The following is a 24,985-nucleotide window of genomic DNA, read 5'->3' as shown; positions in this document are numbered from 1 at the left end:
TTGATTATATTACTATTTGAATGATGCATTCACTGCGCTCGCCTTATTGCTATTCCTGCAGCAATGTAATTTCCTCCCAAGTGTCACCCTGGGTGCCGTCGCGCGGGAGGCATTGCAAAATAGAAATGTAAGTGGGAATCCTTTTGATGGAAGTCTCTATTTATGTGTCGACAGATGGGATGTTTGGGAAGTGCCACTCTGTCCCGGCGAAGGAGGTTTACACCTACGACGTCTCCCCGTCTGTAGTGCAGCACTTTAGGATTCTGCTGGAGAAGCTCTCCAACAGAGGTACACACACCTACACACACTCACACCTACACACCCTTTAGTACAAGAAAACAAATTATGATCATTTATGATGATTTCCTGGCCTTATGCTATAATATTTGTGCTGTTAGGAGTTTCTTCATTTATAAAAAAAGAAACTCTGACATTTTATTGCTGTGTATGTGGAGATTTTCTTTTTTTGACAGGTGAAAAGTCTCATTTCAACACAATCACTGGAAAGAACTTGCTGAATTGAGTTGGATAACCAATCAATTTTATTTTTTGTATAGTACTTAATAAGCAGGAGTAACCAAAGTGCTAAACATAGTCAAATATGAATAAAATTATTCAACAATAAAATACCATAAGCGAATCAATAAAAGCAGTAAAACAATAAAATTAACAAGCTGGCCCACTGGATCTGCTCACTGCAGTTAAAAGATGAGTTTTTGAAAGTGACTTAAAAACCCTGGCAGGGATCTGGCAGACCTCACAGAAAGGAGGAGAGCATCCCAGAGTTTAGAAGCTGCAACTGAAAAGGCTCTGTCTCCTCTGGTCACAAGCCGAGTCCGGGGAATCATTGAAAGCATTTCATCTTCAGATCTCAGGACTCGACGTTCCGAAAGGTACTAGGGTGCCAGACCATTCAAACATTTAAAAACCAGAAGTGAAATCTTAAAATCAATTCTAAGAGACACAGGCAGCCAGTGAAGAGAGCGTGTGCTCACACCGTCTGGTCCCCAGCAACAGGCGGGGCAACTGAATATTGGACTAACTGGAGACCAGTGAGTGACGTGCGGTGGGGTTCATGGCTGGTGAGGCACTGACGTCATCAGTCAGAGACTAAAAGGGTCACAAACTAGCACCAATGTAAGCAGACAGTTGACGAGAAATAAGCAAATGAAGTAACTAAAAAGAAAACAGTGATGTGCATGCATGAGCAGCAGCTCAGTCAGTGTATGCGGCACAGTCTGGGTGCAGGGGAGGAACGAGTTGCTGGGGCCTCACCTGTCGCTTTGTATTTTTAACAAAAAAAAGGTTAAAATCCCACACAGAAAAAGTCATCATGGAATAAACATGTTTCAAAATGTTAGATTATTATTTTTAATTTAAAAAATAATAATATTCATCTTATTTTTTTAAGCTATATTTTGCAGGTGAGGCTGTGCCATTCTCCCACTTAAAAAGATGAGAGAGGCCTGTATTTCTCATCACAGGTAAACCTTAACTATGAGAACCAAAATGAGAAAAGAAATACAGAACACCACATTGTCTGATTTTTAAAGAACTTATTTGTAAATTATGGTAAAAAAAATACATATTTGGTAACCGACAAACAAGCAAGATTTCTGGTTCTTAGAGACCTGTAACTTCTTCTGTTAAAGGAAACTCTGACCTCCACTCGTAATAATGGCCTCTGTTTGAACTCATTATTGTTGAACTTGTAAAATCCCAACAATTAAATTCTGATCTTACTTTAAAATGATCTCAGACAACAAGTTTGCATTTCCTGATTAAAGTCCTTATTGAGCGTGGGCGACATGTAGATCACTACTCAGAGAACCACAGATCTGCATTTAATTTCCACAAGCCGAACCTCGTAGCTGGAGAAACTGTCAGCTGCCGACATGAGAAGTGTGATCAGAAAACAACAACTCCTCCTCCACCTCTACCTGCAGCTTGAGGAGGAACCACAGCTAGCAGGAAGAAGTTCTTAAAATGGCTTGAAGTCTCTAGCCTGAAGTCACGTCTCCGTCAGCAACATAAAATCCAGCTGTCAGAAGTTAAAAAGTCATTCAGGATAAATGTTTTGTTTGCGAGAGATCTGGCATTGATGAGAACTGAAATCACTAACACCTTATCTGTGGTGGAAGATGAGGCCTGACTCTATACTGCGTTTGCAGAACCAACGTCGACGTATAGTGCCACTAATAGATTTTTGTCCCACTATAGTCTCCAGTGAGGCTTTTATAAGAGTAAGAACAATTTTTTTATTTAAAAGAACAGAGTCCTTAGCCGTCTGAGTCTGTCATAATTACCCAATACTTAAATATAAACGATTATTATCACAAATAAAAACTAAGAGTTTATGCAACTACAACTTTTTAGAGATTTTTCAAGATTGAAAACATGCCAAAGAGTAAAAGGTGTTAAGTTATAGGGAAAAAGACAGTTGTCTTCTTGTTGTTTGCAGCTGCTGTTTCTACTTTTCACCACTAGAGGGAGGCAGAGGCTCGTACAAAGTCCCACTGAGCCGCTGTGTTTCTTCTTCTTTCATCATGCAGCTTTGCTTTGAAGTGAAACACTTTGACTGCAGAGGAAAAAATGGTTCAGATGTTCATCCCTGAAACCATCTGAGTGGCAGGATGTCAAAAGTACAAATCTTGTTTTTGAGCAGTTATGGTCATGGCGATTCTCTGATTTGGATGTTGGCAATCTTTTTTTCACATAAAAAGCCAAAAAATACAGCTTTGTTTTTTTCTGAATCTACAACCAGGGTAAGGTTGGAGAAAATTGACAGTTTTCATAGAGAGCCCATGTTTAAAGGATTTTCTTTCCTCAGAAGTGGAATGAAAAAGGCAAAGAAACGTTCAAGCCCAGATATCTGCAGCAACCATTAGAAATTGAAAAAGTCTAATGATTGGATTTTTTCAATGTTGCTTTGGGTCTAACTGTGAATTTGCATAATAATGAAAGTCTTTTTTAATGTATCTTATCTTGTTAGGTTTTTTATACACACTTCTCATTGGTAATTAGCATTACTACAATACAAGATATATTCAAAATCATAATTTAAAAAATTGTTTATACTTAATTTAAAGTTCAAAAGTGGTATTATGCCTTTAGTGTTGCATCAGCTGTTCATACAGTTTCCTGACCTGATTGTCTCGTCTCCACATTTACCATGAGCTTCTCAACTACATTCATGTGACATTCATGTGACGCACGTTCAAGAATGTGCTTAATGCACATTCTTGAACGCATGTTTAGCCTATGGTGTTCACAGTGGACAATCAGGGAAGGGCGTCTTGGTTTTCTTTTACATCTGCATGTCTGCCACCTACATTTGGAAGAGGCTTGGTATGAAATGTCAAAGCAGTGCAAAAATGTGCAAATGTTGCTCTAGGCTTTTCATAGATCTATTCGAATAAATGAAAAAGTTAGTGTCATATCATTCTGGCCGGGCACAAACCACAATTATGTATTACTCTTTTATGATCAATTTTCGAATGGTTGGCACTTCCGTGAATTAAAGATCTTGTTTATCTCTAACATCACTACCATTTTATAGTCCCTGATTGGTTAAAGTTTGACTTGATTTAACTTTCAATGCATGTTTATTGGCCATGCAGTTTGTGTGTACAGTAGAGCATGAAAACACTCTTAGAAATGTGCACAGCAAACACAAGACTTTTCAACGCGCAAACCCGAAATGTGCATTTATGCTCATCTACATACCGGTAGATTTTTCATCGGAAGTGGCCGCTTTAGAGCGCATTGCCGAGGGCAGTGTGAATGTAGCTTCAGATTCTCAAAACCTCTAAGATCTGGGACCACACCAGAAGTTTGAAACTGTTGTCCTTGGACGAAGTAGAATGTGTGTTATCTAGTGCAGTTTGCTGGAAGACGCAATCAGAGACGCTAAATTCGCATTTGGAGCAGGTTTATCATTCCTTTAAAATCCAACTCCAACCATATTATTTTCTATCGTAAAATCGTTCCCAGTGATCTTTTAATTACGATTATAAAATTTTTAGCCAAAATCAAAAAGCCTTTGTCATTTTTTGAGACATATTTTATGCACAGTGGGAGTAGCTCACACAATTCTGGGTTGTGGGCGGGGCTGTTGATGCTCTGTGTCAACAGCCCCCTTCCCTTACCCTGTCACTGTGGGTTCTGTTTGCATGCTGACGAGGAAGCTTGTAGACTCAAGCTAACATTAGCGATGCCAAAGTAATGAAGAGCAATATTTGATCAATCCAGTCATGCAGATTTGAACCAAAATCGCAGTTCGCTAAAAGGAATTATTAAGATCTGTTGTGTAGCACTAGGTGTTTTTATCCCTCAGTAGATACTATGGCGAAGATAAGATGCTGTCGCAGGCAAACGAGTGGTGGCGTCTTTTGGGTTTTCAAGTCGGTGCCCCCTGTCTTCTGTGTTTCCAGAACACCTCCAGAAGGTTCAGCAGTGAGTCCCAGTATCCCAGATTTACCCCATCAGTCACCAGACATTTGGAAACCCAGGTCAAGTCCTTCCTCTTGATCCCCAACCGTTGACTTCCTTTCTCAGCAGCCCTGGAGAGGTCTTTAACTGCCTTCCCTCGCACTTGCTGTAGAGCCAAATGCTGCTGAGGCACCTGGGAAGGCCAAGCCACTTCCTGGCATAGTCATTAATCATCCTGTCCAACTATTCTACCTTTGACAGTGGCACTTCATAGAGGGCTAGTGGCCAGAGGACACGTGGGAGTAGCCTGTACTGCATGCAGCAGAGCTTCAGTCTCCCAGGAAGCAGGATTCTGTCAATGTTCTAGGCTGCTGGCTATGTCCTTACTGAGCTGCTGTACCTGCTCTTTATCTTTGAGGAAGGCATCATACCAGCAGCCTATGCTCTTCACAAGTTTCCCAGAGACCATTGGGATGGGTTCCTTGCCAATATGGAAGAATTTTGGTCTGACAGCTTCCCCTTAAAGATGGAGATACATCTGGACCTGCTTGGCTTGATCTTCAAGCGAGCCAACTCAATGTTCTTATGTTCTTCTGAAGCTTTCCACAATAGCTGCACTGTGCAAGCCTTGGTCGTAGTCAGTGTGGTGAAGTCATTGATGTAGGATCTGACCAGTTGAAGCCTCAGCCCAGGTCTTATTCTCTGTCCGCCAACCACCCATCGAGACATCTGTATGATGACCTCTTCGACCAGGGTGAATGACAATGAAGAGATGGTGCAGCCAGCCATGATTCCCACTTCCAGGTATTGCCACGCTGCAGTGTACTCTGCTGTTGTCACGCAGAGCTGGATATCCTGGAAGTAGGCCTTGACCAGGGTTGTAAGAGTTGGTGGGACTTTGAAATGTCCACAGGAAATTATGAGGGACTGAGCCAAAGGCATTTGCAAGATCCAGGAACACCAAATGAGGACAACAAAGGTAGATTGCCAGCCTATGAGTTAACATCCTTAAGAAGATTTTTCCTTCAACGTTCAGGAGGCTGATCTGGCAGTAGTGGACTATTTCTTCCGCTTGGGGATGAGTATCCCGCCAGGATGTTGGATTCTTCTTCTTTTTACACACAACCTTCATCCGTTTCCAAAGGAATTGCAAGACACATGGAGAATTTTTGTAGAGCCTGTATGGAACTTTGTTCGGGCGTGAAGCTGATGTGACCGTTGTTCTACGCACAATTTTGTCCACTTCCCTCCACCTCCCTCCACCTGAGTGGACTGGTGTCTAGCTCGTTCATGTTTTCCGGTGTGCCTGCTGGTGGCATGTCAGGAGGGAGTGAAACCTCTTCCCTGGCATTGGTCATCTGCTCAAGATCTTTTCAGATGTTCTTCCAGGACGGCCTTTGATGGAGAGAGACTCTTTCCTTTTTTGAAAGAGTCTTTTAGAAGTGCAATCTTGTTTGCTCCTTCTCTCTGCAGTTGTTCAAGAGGTTTTCCGCCTTCCCAGTGTTGCAAGCCTACCCTTGATCTCTTCGTGCACCAAATTTATTCCCTCCTTCTCCTCCTCTGTGGCCTTCCCCCACTGTTTTTTCAACTGCCGCCTCTCCTTGACTAGCCAGTCTATTTCTTTTTGCTTTCTGAACGTTTGCCCTCGACCACTCCAAACTGTCCCGATCCATATGTGAAGATTAGGTTAAAAGTGATAGTAAACCACTAAATGACACAAGTCATAGACAAAGTAAAAAGCTACAACAAGTGAACTCTTCAGTGTAAAATCTGATTTTTTTCCCCCCAAGTTTTATAAGATTTAGAATTTCTCAAAGACTTCATCTAAGCAAAAATATGGCCCTAAGGTAACAAAATAGACACTAAGGAGGAGGATGGAACAGATGATGGAGGTGCACCAAAGATATCTGTCAAATCATTGGGCTCTATTAATTTTTATGATCTGGGATAAAAATCTAAGAATGTCTTTCCAGAAAGAATATAGAGCTGGACAAGACCAGAACATGTGGGCGTGATTTGCCGGTGCCTGGTGACATCTGTCACAACCTGGGTCCACATCTTTATACATTTTAGAATGCCTGACTTAAGTCCAATGAGCACGGTGGAGAATTTTGCACTGGACCAGACCCTGCCTTGCACATATTTAGAATTTATATACCCTCTGAAAATCTACCTCCCATATATCCCCAGGGATTTCTCTTGACTCTGTTTCCCAACGCTTCTTCATTAATTCCAAAGAGTCAAGACAGACGGAGTAGATATGAGAGTAAAGGTACGCCTAAGAAATGTATGTAGCAGTGACTCTGAGTGCATTGGGGAACTGAGGGAATATTCTATCAGCAAAAATGCAGCATTGAAAATATCTGAATAGGCGTTTTCTGGGTATGCCAAACTTTTCAGACAATTGCTTGAATGATGCAAAAGTTATGTCAATGTAAAAATATTTAAAGGATTTTATACCAAGCGTAGACCTAGTGAATTCCCCAACCAACAGAGAGGGTTGAAAATGATTTTGGCAGTGACAGATGACAGGAGGCCAAATAAGCATTTAAATTGATTTTTTAATTTAATTATATTTCTTGTGTAACAAAAAGAGGCACTCTTAATTGGAGTATTGGCTAAAACTGAGAGTGACACCAGTTTCCCCAACTGGATCAAAGAAAATAATGGGTTAGAGTGTAACCAAACCTGAACTAGTCTAAGGTTAGCCGCAGAATAATAACATTTTAAGTTTTTAAGGGCCATCCCACCTAACATTTTGGGTCTTTGTAAAAAGTCTTTGCGGATCCTAGGGATTTTTTTGTTCCAGATAAATTTTGAAATTATTGTCAATTTTACAAAAAAAATGTATAGGAGAGGAAAATAGGTAGGCATTGAAATAATTATAAAAACTTTGGTAGTGTTCATCTTGAGAGAGTTAATTAGAGGAAAGGAGAAGTACTGACCAGTGATCAAAGTCCTCCTGTATATGACTCAACAGAAGAAAATTAGCTTTATGGATGTCCTTGAACCTGTCAGTTACCTGAACTCCCAAATAAGTAAAACTGTGTAAAGCAATTCTGAAATGAAAGGTATGAAGAGGATATTTGTGCACTGGCTTATTTAGAGAGAATAATTCTTCAAATTTAGTTTGTAACCTGAAATGGCTCCAAATGAGCTAAGTATAGAGAGAACTGCAGAAATAGAGACAGAGAGATCTAAAATATAAAGTAGAAGGTCATCTGCATGAGGAGAAACTCTCTGTTCCACACCATTCCTGAAAATGCCTGTAATTAGGCGTCATCTGGCTAGAATTTGATCTCCAAAATGTTGAGATGATGTACAACCTTGCAGCGGTTTACAAGAGAACTCAGTCCCTTGCAGTTCCACTTAATACATTTAAGGGGCACCTCCATCATGGTCTTGTATTACTCTTGGTTGGACCAATGGAAACAAAATTTGAAGAGTACAGGTCAAATTAAGATTGATAGACTCACAGATTCCACACAAAGTTTGGAACATGTGTTGCTCATAACAAAAACAATATGGCGAAGAAACATAACAGATATACAAATGAAAACTCCCCATCTGGAATCCACCCTCCAACCCACCCCAGCACAAGCATCCCCCCAAATGGGGCACATGCCAAAACTAAGCTAAAAGGCTCCATTGTAGGAGCCACAGCAACTTAACAGGGCTATGAGAGGTTAAATGCGACCCAATAAAAAAGGATCCATATGTAAATGCGCACAATCAAATAGCAAAGAAAAAAGTCATAGAGAAGTAAACACTACTTTAACATAGTATATTGAGTCCCTTTGCTACCACCGATACACCAAGCATCCGAATATTACTCCTTTGAGATCCTTGCACTTTTCTTCCAGACCAGCAGCCTGCTTAGTTAACCTGCTAATAGTGGCCTCGAGCTCAGTGATGTGGCTGCTGTGGTCTGTGGTGGAGTGCTCCAGCTCACCAGTGGTCGAGGCATGAGCTTCAACCGAGCGTTGAAGTAGTTTTCCTTAGCTCCTGCCTGACAGATACAATGTCCAAGCACAGATTAATGGCCAGGTCCTCAATTTTGCCAAAAGTATCAGTCTGATGTCTGATAGAGAGACTATCATAGACAGCAGCATGTTCACATAGAGGTTACCAGCATTGCTGATTGCCTCAGCAGCTGCCGAATTTGGCCCTGCAACCCGCGGAGTCTTGTGTCCTCCCTTCAAGGGCTCTTGAGGATGAGAGCTTGACATTTCAGTTGCTCAGGTGTTAAAATAGATCAGCCAAAAAGGAGCAAAAATGTCTGAGACATAAATTGTGGGCGTTATTAAGCCAAACTGCAGACCGAAATATTTAATTTGGGTCACTTTCCCTCTGAGCACAAAGGACACATCTACTCTCCTGCATGCTTCATCCCTAAAACCCCAATAAATTTGAGAAAATTCATCTCTGCCAAACCCAAACCAATCCCATATTATTGAGCTCCCACCACCATGTTTTACTTCTGTCAATGTGTTTTGCATCAATCACAACATTTTCTTTATTTTTGCATAGTTTTAAAAACCCTTTACATTTGCAGAACTTAACTTATCTTTTTACCATAAGGACGTCACATCACCCATCTTCTATAAATCCTCAAAATCAAATACTGAAATCATGGTAATAATTTTATTCAGTATTTTTGACTTTATGGAACTGTCACTTCACAAAGGTACAAGGTCCACCAATCTACGAGCATCTTCCAGCTTTTCCAGATCTTATTCATTGATGGCTCTGAAATCAAAATGGTTTGACAGTTTGTCAAGCTTTCCTTATGAATTTCAAAACATTACCTGCTGATGAACTTGACAAATTAGTAATCTTAATTTTTGTACTAGATGTTAACTCTCCAAATTTGTAACAAATTTAAATCAGTTTTTTTAACATGCTCCAAATCTCATTTCATGTTCACCTCTTAATAAGACACTTGGGCTTGTGTCTTAAACATCAACAAACCATTCTGGGTGGAATGCCGGAAAGGGTCACTCTTAATTAACATTTTAGTACATTTTACCATTAATCCGGTCTCCTAGAGTTTGCCTGGGAAACTGCAGCAGCGCCAGACGTGGTGGGCCAGCAATTCGAGCCCCCTGCTCCCCCCCTACACCGGCTCGATAGGAACTAAGGCACTACGACAATCTGAGAACATGATAGTTATTTTACAAAACCACAGAGAGCCGCAGCACAGGGAGGAAACGCAAATTAAAAACCGGAGCCGCCGGTCGCCGACCCCTGAGCTAAGACGTCAAACTTGTAACAGCAGGCAAACTGGCATTAAAAAAGCCTTATAAAAACAAGTAGGGATGGTTTAGAGAATGTTCACTTAGATGCATTTTGTAGTGCTGTCCGAATCTACAATTCCAAAAGCAAGTGCCCTAGAAATTTCCCAGAAGTCTCCGCGAAAAACCAGTGTGCATCGCTGCTCACTAGATTGGCAAAAATAGACCACAATGCATTGTGTTTGAACATTTTTTGATAAGACAAATGTATTTAAATGTATCCTTTTTAATAACATATCAACGTTTTCATCTTTAGAAGTCTTTTTTTTTAGTGGCCCACTGGTTGGCGCTCACGGACCAAGATTGGGCCGCGGCCCCACGGTTAAGAATCACTGCTCTAAAAAACACCCACTCTGATGAAAACATTGGTTTCGATGTTTATTTGGTAACATATTCTTGCTGTATTTTTTTCTGATTATGAAGGAAATATATGAAAAAAATTAGCACAAATTTGCATTTCTGAGTATTTCTTTATACAAATAGGACAAACAAGAACTGTTTGAAAAAGATCATAGTTCTGACTTAGAAAATACACTGGGTAGGCCAAAAGCTACCCTGCACCAGTCCATTCCGATGCATCCTCTTGTAGACAATTAGTTCCATGTACATCTTCATTTTCTGCTTTCCAAGCTGGTTTCTGGCTCAAAACCTGGCTCAAACCAAAAAATGTTAGGCTGGGTAGTGCTCAGTAACGCAGAAGGGATGGTGGGGCGGGGTTACTTAGCACTAACAGTCCCGCCCACAACTCAGAAATGAATTTCTAAGTAACTCCTTCAGAAACTATGTTCTAAAAAACGACTTTAAAAAAAATTGTCTTCAGAATTAAAAACCACTCAGAACACTTTTACAATAGATCCAAAGATGATCGGAGTGGGACTTGCTAACAAACTTTAATTTTGATCATCTGTACAGACTGCAGAATCTTTTTAGCTTTGGCCACCTCTTTTTTTTTTAAGTTTCAGGAAACATCAGCTGTTCAGCCATTTTTACCTCAACCTGTGTCGAGCCTTCTGCTCACATTTATGCAGTTGGTTTGGTCAGAGAGGAACAGAACTGAATTTCCTGGCAGGAGCCTCAGCATTAATGCTGTGGCAGACGCCGTCTGTTCACCCGCCGCTAACGCCCATTTTCTCAGCCACCATCGCTGCCATGAAAGACTTAGTTTTATGGCTGTTTAATGGTAAGAGTCGGTCGAACATGCTGTGCAGCTGTTAAAGAGATGCTTGCGCTTGATTCCTGGCAGTAACTGTCGTAAATGATGTTTGAAAAAAGCGCAGAAATATTTAGTAACAAGACGCTCTGTCTTTCATCAGTGAGTCTATGTTCCTACATAGATTACCATGTTGCAATGATTTATTTTTATTTCATTTATTCATTATACTAAGTGTTTGAGTGGACTGGCAATTTGTTTTAAGCAACATAAGACTGAAGGTCTGAGAGATGATTTAGCCTAAAAAACCCACCAAACTTTATTTGAATGAACGTTTTAAAAGGAATTTTATTTAATATCAGCTTTTAACAGTTACTTCTCCTGAAGCTTATTGTGTTTATATTGAATTTCCTTCACATTTACCTTTTTTTAAGACTATACTATATATGTTTCTTGCCACATTTTTTGTCTTGATTCCAACAACATGCTTGACATTTCATAACCACTTTTATAATTTTGTTTTTTTTTCTTGTGGGATGGTATTGAGAAATGATCACTAAATTGTGTAAATGAATATAACGCTCACCCTAAATCGCGGCACTGTGACCAATAAGAGTTTCAGATTTGATATTAACGTGTGGGTGGCGGCCTTTCCAAAACATGGAAGTACCTACCTTGTCAGCCATGATCATGAAAGAGGAATTAATAACTGCATTTTGTCAGCGGCCGCATTGATATGACACTAAGAAAAACAATGACCTGGCTACTTTTATAATGTCTGGATTGAAGGACAAATTCACTTTCATACTCCAAGCACTTGTGAAAAATTAAAAATTAAATAAATTGGATTAAGCTGAATTGGGCAACAGACACATTTAAACTAAATTAAAACAATGTATTCACCCAAAAATAAACAAACCATTTTTGTTAAACTTACATTTTTGATCTAGATAAAAGAAAAACTAATGAAATCTTAATGTGTTCACTTTTTGTCTAGTTACAAATTAACTTATAAGCATGTATATATTGATTTGTTTTGTCTTTTTTGTGTGTAAAATGTATCCAGCATGCTGTGAACGTATATTTGTTAAAAAACGGAGATTTGCTCTTGCGTAAACATTATAAAAGTAATTTAAAAAAAACTCACTGTTTAAAAGGAATATATTATTGGTTTTATTTATTTGCTGTTTCTTTTTTAGGTTACATAAAATTTACACTGGAGGAAAAGCAACGACCCGGGCAAATTCAGCTAATTCAGTTGAAAACTATTATTGAAAACTAATGCAATTTTATTTCAACATTTAGAAAAAAACGCTTTTTGTTCCTTAACTATTAACAAAAGATACTTGCGAGGTCGAGGAGGGACAGTTTTGTCAGCTGGTATGCCTTGTGATTTTTGTCAAGGAAGAAATGTACTTTGGCTCAAAAAGGTTGGAAAACACTAGATTACACTGAATAAGCCAAGCAGGAGAAGTTTTAAAGTGGAAAAAAACACTTTTAAGAGTTTTTTTTTTTTAAAGATTGTAAAATTTCAAAATAGTTCATTATGACTATTTGACTATAACAGGAATGTAAAACATTTCTAAACCTCGCTTAAAACTGTTGAATTGATTGTAGAACAGGAAAAATCAACTAAAGTTAAAAATCTTGTAATAAGAAACTTTTTTGATTAAATGCAATTTTATTTTATTTTAATGAGTCTGAATATAAATCCAGATTTTCCTTAAAGGGGAAAAATCACATATTTGCACTTCTAGATGTGCTTGCAGTTATTTTAAACGTGATCATGTTTTGTGTTGGAGCAAGAAACACTTTAGTCTGGACACATTTGTGCAAAGTTCAACTAAATCTTTATTTTAGCCTTTTGCTGCAGATTGAAGCGGCATCCATTTAGATTTGAATTACAGCCTTGACCTTGAACAGTCCCTCCTGAGTGCTTTTGCTAACATTTCTTCTTAATTTGAGATGGATTTTTTAGCTTTTTACTGCCCACTAAATGCTGAGAGATCAATGTAAGAAATGGCAAAATGAAAGGGGTTGCTCTTTGTGTTATAGTGGTATCACCTGCAGCTCACAATACAAGTCATTCTAGAGCACCGAGCTGCAAACAGACAGATTCGGGGGTTACGCATAGGTGTTTTTCTAGAAAGTACATGCTCTCTGCAGTTTATATAAAACCACCTTTATGACTTATCTCAGATGTGTTCTTTTTAAAACAAAAAACAAAAAGAAAAAGAACAGGAAAATGTTTAAACCTAACAAAAAAACAGCCTTTCTTATATTTTCTATGTCCTTACTTTTCAAAGTTTGCTTTGACTCTGCAATGTATCTCACACTTTATTTGTAGTGTTAATGAAGTTAATTACTTTTGCATCTATAGTTTACAAGGAAAGTGAGCTTTCCTTTCCTTTCAAGTCTCCTACAACCCCCTCATATTGTGGTTTCACATCTGGAGTCACAGACTGCGTCACTTGAATCTTTCAGCAGCATCATCCCTCATCTGCCAAATGCCTCGGTTCACGTTGTGCTTTACAGGCCAAGGCCGTATCTCTGGTAACATTTTGTTCCGCTACCCCATCTGGCGTTGGCGCCTTGTTCTCTATTCAGTTGCCAGAAGGCTGTGTTTGGATGCATGTTAGGCATAAGCAACAGACGTGAATTCTCAAGCAGCTCATCAAGCTTTTTGTGCACTTGCTGAAATGAAGGAGAGACCTTTTTGTTTCCCCTTGCCTTGTCAGTGATGATTTTCTTGAATTGGCTAAATGCATTTGGTGGGCTGACGTTGGTGCAGACATGCTTTGACAACCAGGTAATAGAAATGTTACAGGGAATGAGAGGGGAAGTGGAAATGCAAGCACCCACTGGGAATGTGCAGAGTCAGTAAAGCTGTATAGATGGAGGGAAACGGGTGTCATCAAGACTTGCCAAGTATCTTAGACAACAAATTTTGGTTAATATAATTTTTTTTACATCATTAGAAGTCAACTATATTTTTTATGTTGAGTAATTGCTTAACCAAAATATAAGCTTAGTCACATTTATATTCTGTTTACATTCAGCTTTATTGTTCCTCTGGTGAAAACAGTTACAATAAACTGTAATCAGTGTAAAAAATTACAGATTATTACAATAACCACAATAATCACTAGCCGATGGATAGCGTCAAAGTGTGTTTACATCCCAACCACTTACTTTTTAAACTCTCAAAAGACAGAGACATTAAATTCTCCCCCACATTCTAAAACTTCAAGGCTTTTAACTGGAACCAATAAGAAAACTCGTCACCCCTCTGATTTTGTCACTACATTGGCTCCCTGTTAAATTTAGAACAGATTTTAAGACTTTAATTGTAGTTTGTCTTACATGTTCCTTGAGGTCCACAGATAAAGATATTTTAAGTATTCCAAAATTTTCTTTAAAACCTGGGGAGACCTTGCCTTTCAGCTAACTCAGTGCTTCTCAATTATTTTTTGCAAGGCCCCCCTAGAAAAAAGTAAATGACCCCCACCCCCCATACACACTTCCACGGTGACAATGAATAAGATTAGTATCTATGAGAATTGTGGAAGTATACCTGAAATTGTATCTTTTAACATTAACAAAAGAAAAAAGCAATAAAAATCCACTTTCAACAAATCCAGACTGAAACCCTGTTATAGTCTAAAACAGTAAAACAGCTTAAAATGCCTGAAATAAAAAAATCTGTCAGTCCTTATTTAAACTAGAAACATTTTGACCAACTGAACCATTTGATGCTGAGAAAAATAATTCAATTAATGAATAATATTAAATGTAAATTGACCTGAAACATTAACACAGCAGCACCAATATATTTAATGTTTTTAGTCTGAAGAAATAGGTAAAAAACATTGCGCTGATTTTTTTCTAAATGATGGATTGTTAATTTATGACCTCATAAAGCGCAGCTATTTTCCTGCATTACCTGCTGTCTTTATGTCAAAAACTGACACCAACTAAACAACAGGCAGACGTAAAGAATACATTTATGGAAAATAGACGTCATTGAAATGTTTACATTAGTTAATAAAAGACATTAGCGTGAGCTGAGTCATCTAAAGGCACATGATGATCCTGGTGTTGTGCGATCTAGGCAGCGCTCCGCGTGCCCCGTTCCACCTGGCAGCCTGAGCCCACTACTATGATTGGTTGACTCCCCCCTCCTCTAACTCTCCTCCCCCCCTACGTCCAATATCAGACACAGATCAGTTTTGACACAAGGCACACGGATGCAGGTTTTTGGTGTGTAAGTTCTCGCATTCTATTTTACAAGTTCTCAGATCAAATCTACAAGTTCGTCCTTTTGGAACATATTAACCTTTATACGCTACCCCTCCCCTGTCTCCTGTCGCACACGGGAGCTGCGTGTGTGAGAGGAGAAAGGTGCACTCAGCTGCAGGGAAAGCAGTTCACAGGCTTCAGGCTGTTACAAACTCTGTGATATAACACATCCTAGTAAACGAATAGTGGCGCAGATTTTTTCCAAGCACTGAGCCGCTGCCGCCACCGCTCCCCGGGCAATTGCCCGTATTACCTGTGCCAAAACCTCTACTACTGCGTGGGCCCCTGGCATCGCATCGGGGCGCGCCCCACTATTTGAGAAGCACTGAGCTACCCCAACCTGGACGGCCCTCCCTCTGTGCGCCAGATTCAAGGCCGTGTCACGCAGCCACTACGTACATTTTGCAGATTTTCCTCGTATGAAATTTTGGTCTTTCTTGATACATGCATGCATGCAGTTCATGGACACTTTACATAGTATATACCTGAATCTTACACAATTCTGTGTGATTTTTGCAAGATGCATACAAATTTGTGGCTTTATACAGCCATTCCACATCTGTCTAACGGACTTTTGACGCATGCACCACCGATGTATAACTTTTATATCCCGTATACGGTGCACTTATCAAATATAACGTAATTGACGCATGAATTTAGGGCCAGATTTGCTTTTTTGTTAATGTTGTGGTTTATTTGTTTTTCTTCTGTGGTTTTAATGTGATACACTTGTAATATATCTGTGAAAATGGTGTGTGGGCCACAACTTTTCTCACTTTTTCCACATATATTCACTTATGACCAATTTTCATCCTTGCAATATGCACATAATATGTAGTGGCATTGGGACATGGCCTAATTTTTTAGGTTTTAGAGATGTTTCAAAAAGCACCCAGTGGTTGACAGCGGTATTGCATGTTGATGTCTGACTGATGAGTGTTTTCATATGAAGTCTATGACCCCAAATTATTATTGTATTATCATATGAACACTTTTTTTAATCAATACAGCTGCAAAGTTTGTATTTTTCATCAGAAAAACATTTCTGCATGCTACAGTCCAAGCTCACGAAATATGCTTCTGTTGGTTAATTTCTTAGTTCAACAACTCACTTTGAGTCACTTTGAGGTTCTTGTCAGGTCAGGTGAAAATAAAAACGGAAAAAGGTGAAAAGTTTTAATGTTTTCTCGGAAGAAGGAGCTCATGTAGGCCCAAGACTGAACGGTTCTAGCAAAGGAATAGAAATATTTTCTCACCAGGTCACTGGAACAGGTGGGTGTTCCTGGTCTTCACCTGGAACAGGTGGATCTTCCACCGTGTCTTTCTTTTTTTTTTGTTGTCAAAAGAAAAGCTTTTGTTGAAAATGTACATAGAATTCTTTTGTCTTTCAGTTTGGTTTAGTTGTTTAGTTAAGTTTTTTTTTCTTTAGATACTCTAATATAGGCCATTGATATCAGTGCTTTGTGGATGTTCTTGATTGGTTCTAAAATATTTTGCTTTTGTGTAGGTTTGACTTGGGAAGATGAAACCACCCAACAGGTTTTGTCCAATGAGCTCTCCAAACTGAGGAGGATTCCCTACAGGCCAAAGCAGAATGGACCAGTCTACAACACAAACAGCAGGTATTTGTTCTTCAGATACTCCCTGGGTAATGACACAGTATTTTAATGAATCACTCTCCAGGAAAGGTTGCCGCTCTGCGTTTGTGTGCTGTAGTCTTAGTTTATGTGCTGTGGCAGCCCGTCCAAATGAAGATCCATGCCAGTCTGCATCCAAGGTTGGCTGAATTTCAAAGATTCCTCCTCTGAGTGAACGACATTTTTCAGTTGGACCTCCTCCAACCAGCAGAGGATTAACACCAGAGATGCTCAGTTTCATGCAATCTGTGATCTGCACAAAGTTATTTACTTTCTTTTGAAGTAAAACTGATTGACTTCAAATTAAAGCAGTTTTCTTAAACATTTTGGTACATGCTACACCAATGAATGGAAAAAGATCCATATTAAACTAAAGGTATGCACACACCATGCAATTGATGCGATGTATGTTCAACCCATAGTGTTCACACTGGACAAGCGGAGGAGGGGGGGGGGGTTCTTCTTCTTTTCCTACTGTTTACTAACGCATGTCTGCCAACTTCAATTGGAAGAAGCTTGGTGCAAAACGCAAAAGTGCTGAAAATCTCACAAATCTTGCTCCAGGCCTTTTCTGTCATAGCTTTATTCCGATATATGAAAGACTCTGTGCTATATAGTTCCAGCTGGACACAGACTGCAAAAATCAATTTCTTTTCTTGTTGAAAAGTTCAACCTGGTTTTACTTGCTAGGCCATTTAATGCGTGTTGTGTAGGTAGGGCCCGAGAACAGTTGTAAAAACCTGCGTAGTGACACATGAATGCAAGAGTTTTGAATGTGGAAACTCAAAATGCCCATTTATTCGCATTCACTTCGACTTTTCCTTGGAAGTGGTCGCTTGAATGAATTGTGATCTTAGCTCAAAAGAAACCCCATAAAGTTCCTGGAACCTCTGGATCCTCTGACCCCACATTTTCCCCGGAAGCTTTCTTTCTCCTAACATTGAAGGGAAACAAGTCACAGTTGTCTGGTTTTAAGCATTTTTTAAATTAACTAATTGCTTGAATGTTTAAGATTTTAGTCTACGTACATAAATCCACAGTTTGTCTAAAACCAATTTAACTCCTTCATGCCTGAGTTTATTTCCGATTAAATGAAAGATATTCCTCAATGGTTTTCCGTCCAAGGTGATACTAGATTAAATGTAGTCTTGGATTTACTGGTACGTTGAGAATTAGCGACTTACCATGTGAAGTAGTTGAAATTTTATTCTTTCATTCATTCATCTACTAAACCCGTTTTGTCCCTTTTGGGGTCCAAATAGTTAAAAGTGATTAGTTAAATTAGCTAAGTTGGGATTTATCTTACTGTTAAACTTTTTTCCCATCTGCTTTTTATTTGAATAGTAGTGCTTTTTTGTATCAATGAGACCACTCCAGTATCATTATTCTATGTTCTGTAAATGGAGCAGTGACTATTGATTCTTGTTTGATAGCTAAAGTAAAGGGTCATTTGTGTTGGTTTCCTCTCCTGCAGGATGGTGGCTGAAGCCATGGACCCGGAGGATCAGAGGGTGAAGCCGGTGGAGGTGGAGCTCAGCAAAAATCTGCAGACATATTTACAACGTTTGGGGCTCCTCCCTAAGACATCATCAGCCTTTAGTCTGAGCATGCCCAGTAAGGTAAAAAAGGAAAAATTTTGTGATTATGCGCGTTTAGATTTATCTCGAATCTCATTACATAATTTTTCATCTAAAAAGACGCTTTTATATATTTTTTTTATATATATATATATATATATATATATATATATATATATATACATATATACATATATATATATATATATATACATAAAACAGGCTGGGTAGCTCGGTTTGTAAGGTCAAGGACTGGCTCGCAGGAAACCCAGGGGGGAATAAACAATCAATGAATGGTAATGGTATCAATGGTGAGCAGATAACATCACCCAGTGAGGGCCCTTGGGCAAGTCCCTTAACTACTGCTAATAACCTACTGCCTACCTCATAATATGAGACTATGAATCACATGTCATGCAGGCTCAGACGTCGCCCGTCCAAACAAGGTCTGCGTCAGATGCTGGGGGACCAGAGCACCCTGATGGAAAGTGGGCTACTGGAACAAGATGGAAATGGACTAGATGTGAAAACAAGGTTCTGTTAAATGTTACTACTCAAGTAATCCCACCCAGAGGGGTTACATGCAGAGAATGTGGACTGAATGGATGCTTCCAAACCCACAATCAAGGCTAACTGCCAAACAACTGGTAGCCCAATGCTCTAACATCTACAAACGGCAACTCCTATCACAACTTGAGATTGAAGTGGTACAATACAATTGCAACACCACAGGGGAGCCAGAACAGCAGGTCAGAGGGGACGCTATACCACACTCCCACCCTGAGCTTGGGTACACAGCCCAACAACCACAGATACGCTGAGCGAGGCAGCAACTGACCTGAAAGACAGGATCATGTCTGGTACAGCTACACTGGTTAAGTGATGTACTGCCTGAAAGTCTCTTGGAAGCTGTGAATCAAGCATTGAAGGCTGTTCCTACCACAACCATCACAGAAACCAATGAACTAGTTTACACTTTAGCAGCAGTGATCCTTCAGATGCTTGGCTACAAGAGCAACCACGGAAGCAACGGTTAGAGGCCGGTCACTCCGAGAAAAGAACATAGAAACCTCCCTGAACAAAATCCAGTAACCATCACAGTGGATTACCGGCTAAAGAAACTCACAGCACTCCACGAGCGCCTGGCAGCACAAATGAACCAGCTGCTAAGAGATGGGACGCACCCCGAATGGCTAACTGAAGGGCAAACGATCCTGATCCAGAAGGATCCCTCAAAGGGTGTAGTCCCATCCAACTACCGGCCAATAACCTGTCTCTACACAACATGGAAGCTCATGTCTGACATCATTGCAACTAAGATAAATAGGCACATGGATCAAAACATGGGCAACACACAGAAGGGCATTGGTAAAGACTCCAGAGGAGCCAAACACCAACTCCTGGTTGACAGAACAGTCGCTCAAGACTGCAAGTCACGACACACCAATCTGTGCACAGCCTGGATTGATTACAAGAAAGCTTATGACTCAATGCCACACACGTGGATCACTGAATGCTTGGTACAAAATCAACAGGACTCTAAGAGCATTCGTAGGAAATTCGATGAAGCTGTGGAAAACCACCCTTAAAGGCAATGGGAAGCCACTTGCACAAGTGTCCATCAAATGTGGGATATACCAAGGTGATGCTCTGTCCCCACTGCTGTTCTGCATAGGTCTGAACCCCCTCAGCCAAATAATCAACAAGACTAGCTATGGATACCGACTCAGAAAAGGGACCAACATCAGTCACCTCCTCTTCATGGAGGACATCAACCTATATGCTAATAGCGAGCATGACATTGACTCCCTTAATCACACCACCAGGATCTAAAGTACTTGCATGGCGATGTCATTTAGGCCCGAGAAATGTAGCCGGATGGTGACAAAGAGAGGCAAGGTAGTCCACACAGAAGGGGTCTCACTCCCAGAAGGAACAATAGCAGACATCGAGGACAGTTACATGTATTTTGGAATTCCACAGGCAAATGGCAACCTAGAGCAGGCAACAAGGAAAGCTGCAACAGCTAAATACCTCCAACGAGTAAGGCAAGTCCTGAAAAGCCAGCTCAATGGCAAAAATAAGACCCGGGCAATAAACAGCTACGCACTGCCAGTTATCAGATACCCTGCAGGAATAATAAGATTGCCAAAGGAAGAGATACAGACCATGGATGTTAAAACACGAAAGATTATCACCATGCATGGAGGGTTCCATCCCAAATCCAGCACCCTGAGACTGTATGCTAGCCGCAAGGAAGGAGGCCTAGGACTAGTGAGCGTGGAAGCCACTATCCAGGATAAAACATCCAACACACCAGAATACATCAAGCTCAAGGCCCCAACTGACCGTGTGCTCAGTGAATGTCCAAGACAATGGAGGGCAGAGGATGCAGTGCTGGAGGACAGATCCTCATGGGAGGACAAACCCCTGCCACAAACCCCTGCCGTCCCCTGAAGTCCTACCAATGGCTAGAAAGGGCTGGCCTACAGGACAGCACTGAAGCACTCATCCTGGCAGCTCAGGAACGAGCCCTGAGCACTAGAGCAATGGAACTTCCAGATCCAGACTCATAGAATGGTAATGGAGAACCAACCAGACATTGTAGTGGTGGACAAAGAACAAAGGAAAGCCGTTGTGGTGGATGTGGCAGTGCCAAGCGATGGGAACATCAGGAAGAAGGAACATGAGGAACTGGAGAAAAACCAGGGACTCGGAGAAGAATTGGAGAAAGCATGGAAAGTGAAGGTGACAGTGGTGCCTGTGGTAATTGGAGCACTCGGGGCAGTAACCCCCAAGCTGGAGGAGTGGCTACAACAGATACCTGGAAAGACCTCAGACCTCTCAGTCCAGAAAAGCACGGTACTAGGAACAGCTAAGATACTGCGCAGAACCCTCAAGCTCCCAGGCCTCTGGTAGAGGACCCGAGCTTGGGTGAGAAACCACCCGTGGAAGGGTGAGAGGGGCGTTTTATTTCTATCTCTTTCTCTCTCTCTCGGACTTTGATATTAAGATGAGAGAGATAAGATAAGATAAAGCTTTATTGTCATTATACAGTCAAACTTGGTACAACAGTACAGCAAAATTGCAAACTGTCCCACATTGGTGCAAAGAGAGAGAAGAAAACAACATAGTAAAAAACAGCAACAATTATCTTCGATACAAAAAAGTATCAAAAAATATACACATATATAAATATGTACGTATATATAGAAATGTACACAAATAAATATACCAATATACCAGTATGTAATGTTAATGTTCAAAACTTTATAATTTGTCTTGAAGAGGCACTTCATCTTATGTTAAAAGGAAAACTTACTCATCAAAACGTAATAATAATCACAATGATCAAGTCAAAACTGCTGTTGTAAGTTTTTTTCCTAATTAACAATTTCACTTGGTGACAACTGTTTTAAAGACATATATTAATAACATCATGAAAACATAAACAACAATGGATACGTAAGTAAGTAAAATCTTCGCTGTTATAAACACATCATGTATGCTGTGGTGACACAAATGCGGTGACAGTTAAACACCATGGAGTCAACAGCAATAGCCTTGAGTGAACCACCTGCTCATGACGTAACTGCCGTCTGCTGAAAACACTCCCTTTCTTGGGGAGTTTATTCTGTCGTTATATGCGTGTGATCTGCAAATCTGCAAGCATTACGAGGGGGCTTGTGGCCCTTTTAACCTGTTTGCTAGGAAAATAAAGAAAGTACAAGAATACTGAGGGCTACAGGACCCGAGTTATATAAAATACATCAACGCTGATGACTAAAAATACTTGGAGATTTTCATAAATGACATGACAATTTTACTATTACTGTTAATCAGGCAGGTGTCTGTCAGGTGGGTGTTCATAGATCCAGAAACGGCAATTATCTTTTGTATCCACTGACAGATTTGATAATAAATGGATTCATAACTTTCCGTTTTTTTTCTAAACAAAATATTTTAAGAAATTAAAGCTAACCTTTTTTCTATGTAGATACTGAGTTCAAATATAAAAATTTCTCTGGAAATGTTTTTAGGTACATGTCACGGCTGAAGCTGTGTCAAAAAGCCAGTTTTTCAGCAAATCGGCGGGTGGCCCCGTGGTGCCATGTAAAGAAATGCCATGTAATTTTATTTTGTCCGCTGCCAATAATATAATTTACTTTACTTTCTTGTATGCTGAAAATGTGGGAAAAGTGCACTATTGCGCAGGGAGCATTGCCTCGGGCTTCTGGACGGCTGGTGGCCGGTGGTACTTGTTACCGACAGCCCGGGTCCGGAGACATTTACACATTATCCATTCAAAGCTGCTGCCGGCCGGCCATCCAGCTATTCTTGAAGCTTCTGCCAATGCCTCCCCATCGTGCAGTGGTGGTTGTATATGTAAGCACAGTTTTGATCGAGTCATTGCTTCATTTTGCATTTGATCACGTCATTCTTACATGTCTAAACATTAAGGTGTCTTTTTGAGTAAAAAAAACAGTATTTTAGAAGACAGTCAACAAAAATCTTTAGATTATTTACAAAATGCAGATCTCTAACAGTTTTCTGCTATACTCGTTCAATTTTTAGGTACGAGTAAACATTTCTGTAGCTTATGGTTGACTGTGAGCTTCAAAGTGCAGAAATAATGGTGTTTTTGTAGATTTTAACATGAAAAATATCACAAAAATTAGGAGGAAGACTTGCAAGAGTAACACAATTATATTTGTGTTGGTTTAACATTATGAAAGTGTGTATTTATGCCTTTTTAATTGCTTATTTACAAATGCAGGAGTGAAATAGGAGAGCAAAAAGGCTGTTGAAGAGATGGCTTCTATTTAAAAGCAACACGTCTTATAAAAAGCAAACTAACAAACAAAACAAAAAAAAATGTTGCAAGATCACTCTCCTTCCAAAACTTGAAGAAGCCTAGAGCAGGAGGTGGCATGGTTGCAGAAATTCAATAAAACATTACAAGAACAACTGAACATGAAAAATGACACAACTAATTTTAAAAAAATAAATAAAGTAGAAAAAGTATAAACAAAAACAAGCCAAAAAAAAAAGATTCTTGAAAAGCTGATTCATTTAAAGAGAAATGGACAATTCACCACTTAAACCAGATTTGCTTGAGCTTGATTAAATAAGTGTGGCAACAATATGCCATTGAAGATGATCAAGAATATTATTTTATGCCAAAGACTGCATCTTTGATAAGTTTCAATGTAAATAAACTAAGGTATTTTCACAAAAATCCAGTAAGGCGTGTTTAGGATAAATTCTGGATGGAAATTGATAGACTTCAGTTGTTATGCTGCTCTAAGTCTCTTTAAGACTCACCATTAAGCGTTAAAAAAAACGTCTTAATTTTCATACAATGCCTTTAGAATAGTAAAAATGTTTAAATGAATGTATAAACCTCACTGGTCAAAAGTGTACTTAAAAAGCCTATATTCTGCAAAATCCAGTTTTTGAGCATTTAGGTGTATTATAGTATAAATTCCTCCCAAAAATAACCCAAAGCGGTATTTTAATCCATTCACGCATTTCTGAGTATTCCTCTAAAATCCTGCGCTCTGAGCAGCAGCCCCTCCCAATCCACGAAAACGAGTGGGTCTTCACATTGTGACATGGATAAGTGAGGGACAGCCCCTTCCAGGAAGAGTTACGACTGCCAGCACCGCCTCCAGGCTAACAGACACACCCACTTTCTCTGCTGAACTGGTGGTGATCGCCATGAAGATCCTTTTATATGCCCAACATGTACATCCATATTTGATGTTGCTTGTTTTTGTGGGCAAAACACAGACATGCTTCCAAGGCCGGCTCTAGGTTGACATCAAGAAATGGCCAGCATCCATATTGAGTGAAAGCTGGTGCCTCAGAGATCGAGTCGTCTTACTTCTATGTAGGAAAATGAGCTGCAAAAAAACTCACATTTTGTAAAAAATTCATTCTTTAGTATACCGAATGCAAAATATTTCATACACTATATTACCAAAAGTATTCGCTCAGCCATCCAAATGAAAAGACCCAGTAGTCCTAATCACTTAGCCTGGGCACAGGTGTATAAAATGAAACATAGAAAAAGCTTTTAAATGTTATTCTCTTATGTTTGTTTTTTTCTAATGCAGAAATGGGACTAATTAGTGAAAGCAAACTGTTTTCACAAACATTTGTGAAAGAATTGACAGCCCTTAGAAGCTCTGTGAATTCCAGCGTGAAACTTTCATAGGATGCCACCTGTGCAACAAATCCAGTCGTTAAATATCTTTGCTCCTAAATATTCCACATTCAACTGTCAGCTCTATCATATCAAAATGGAAAAGTTTGGGAATAACAGCAACTCAGCCGCTAAGTGGTAGGCCACGTAAACTGACAGAGAGGGGTCAGCAGATGCTGAAGCGCATAGTGCAGAGAGGTTGCCGACTTTCTGTACTGGCAATTGCTACAGAACTCCAAACTTCATGTGACCTTCAGATTATTACCTATGTCTGAGCAGCTGCATCCGAGCCACACATCACCAAGTGCAACGCAAAGTCCCACGGACTCATCTGGAGTGAATCCCACTTTTCTATCTGGCAATCTGCTGGACGAGTCTGGGTTTGGAGG

General features: G+C 39.8%; 1 protein-coding gene across 3 annotated transcripts in view; it reads left to right on the top strand.

Moving 5' to 3' along the window:
- LOC101175682 (receptor-type tyrosine-protein phosphatase N2) overlaps nt 1-24,985 on the top strand; it is a 383,081-nt gene that overhangs the window by 35,737 nt on the left and 322,359 nt on the right. For all 3 annotated transcript variants that reach the window (XM_023965497.2, XM_078934368.1, XM_023965498.2), the window contains 3 exons: nt 175-288; nt 16,682-16,796; nt 18,286-18,430. In XM_023965497.2, coding sequence (XP_023821265.1) covers nt 175-288; nt 16,682-16,796; nt 18,286-18,430 — 374 coding nt within the window. The remainder of the gene's footprint in view (nt 1-174; nt 289-16,681; nt 16,797-18,285; nt 18,431-24,985) is intronic.

The sequence above is a fragment of the Oryzias latipes genome, chromosome 17 (assembly GCF_053564925.1).
Source record: "Oryzias latipes strain Hd-rR chromosome 17, Olatipes_Hd-rR_3.1".
In the NCBI taxonomy this organism is placed as follows: domain Eukaryota; kingdom Metazoa; phylum Chordata; class Actinopteri; order Beloniformes; family Adrianichthyidae; genus Oryzias; species Oryzias latipes.
The sequence above is the reverse complement of the archived record's forward strand: the minus strand, read 5'-3'. Positions and strand labels throughout refer to the sequence as shown.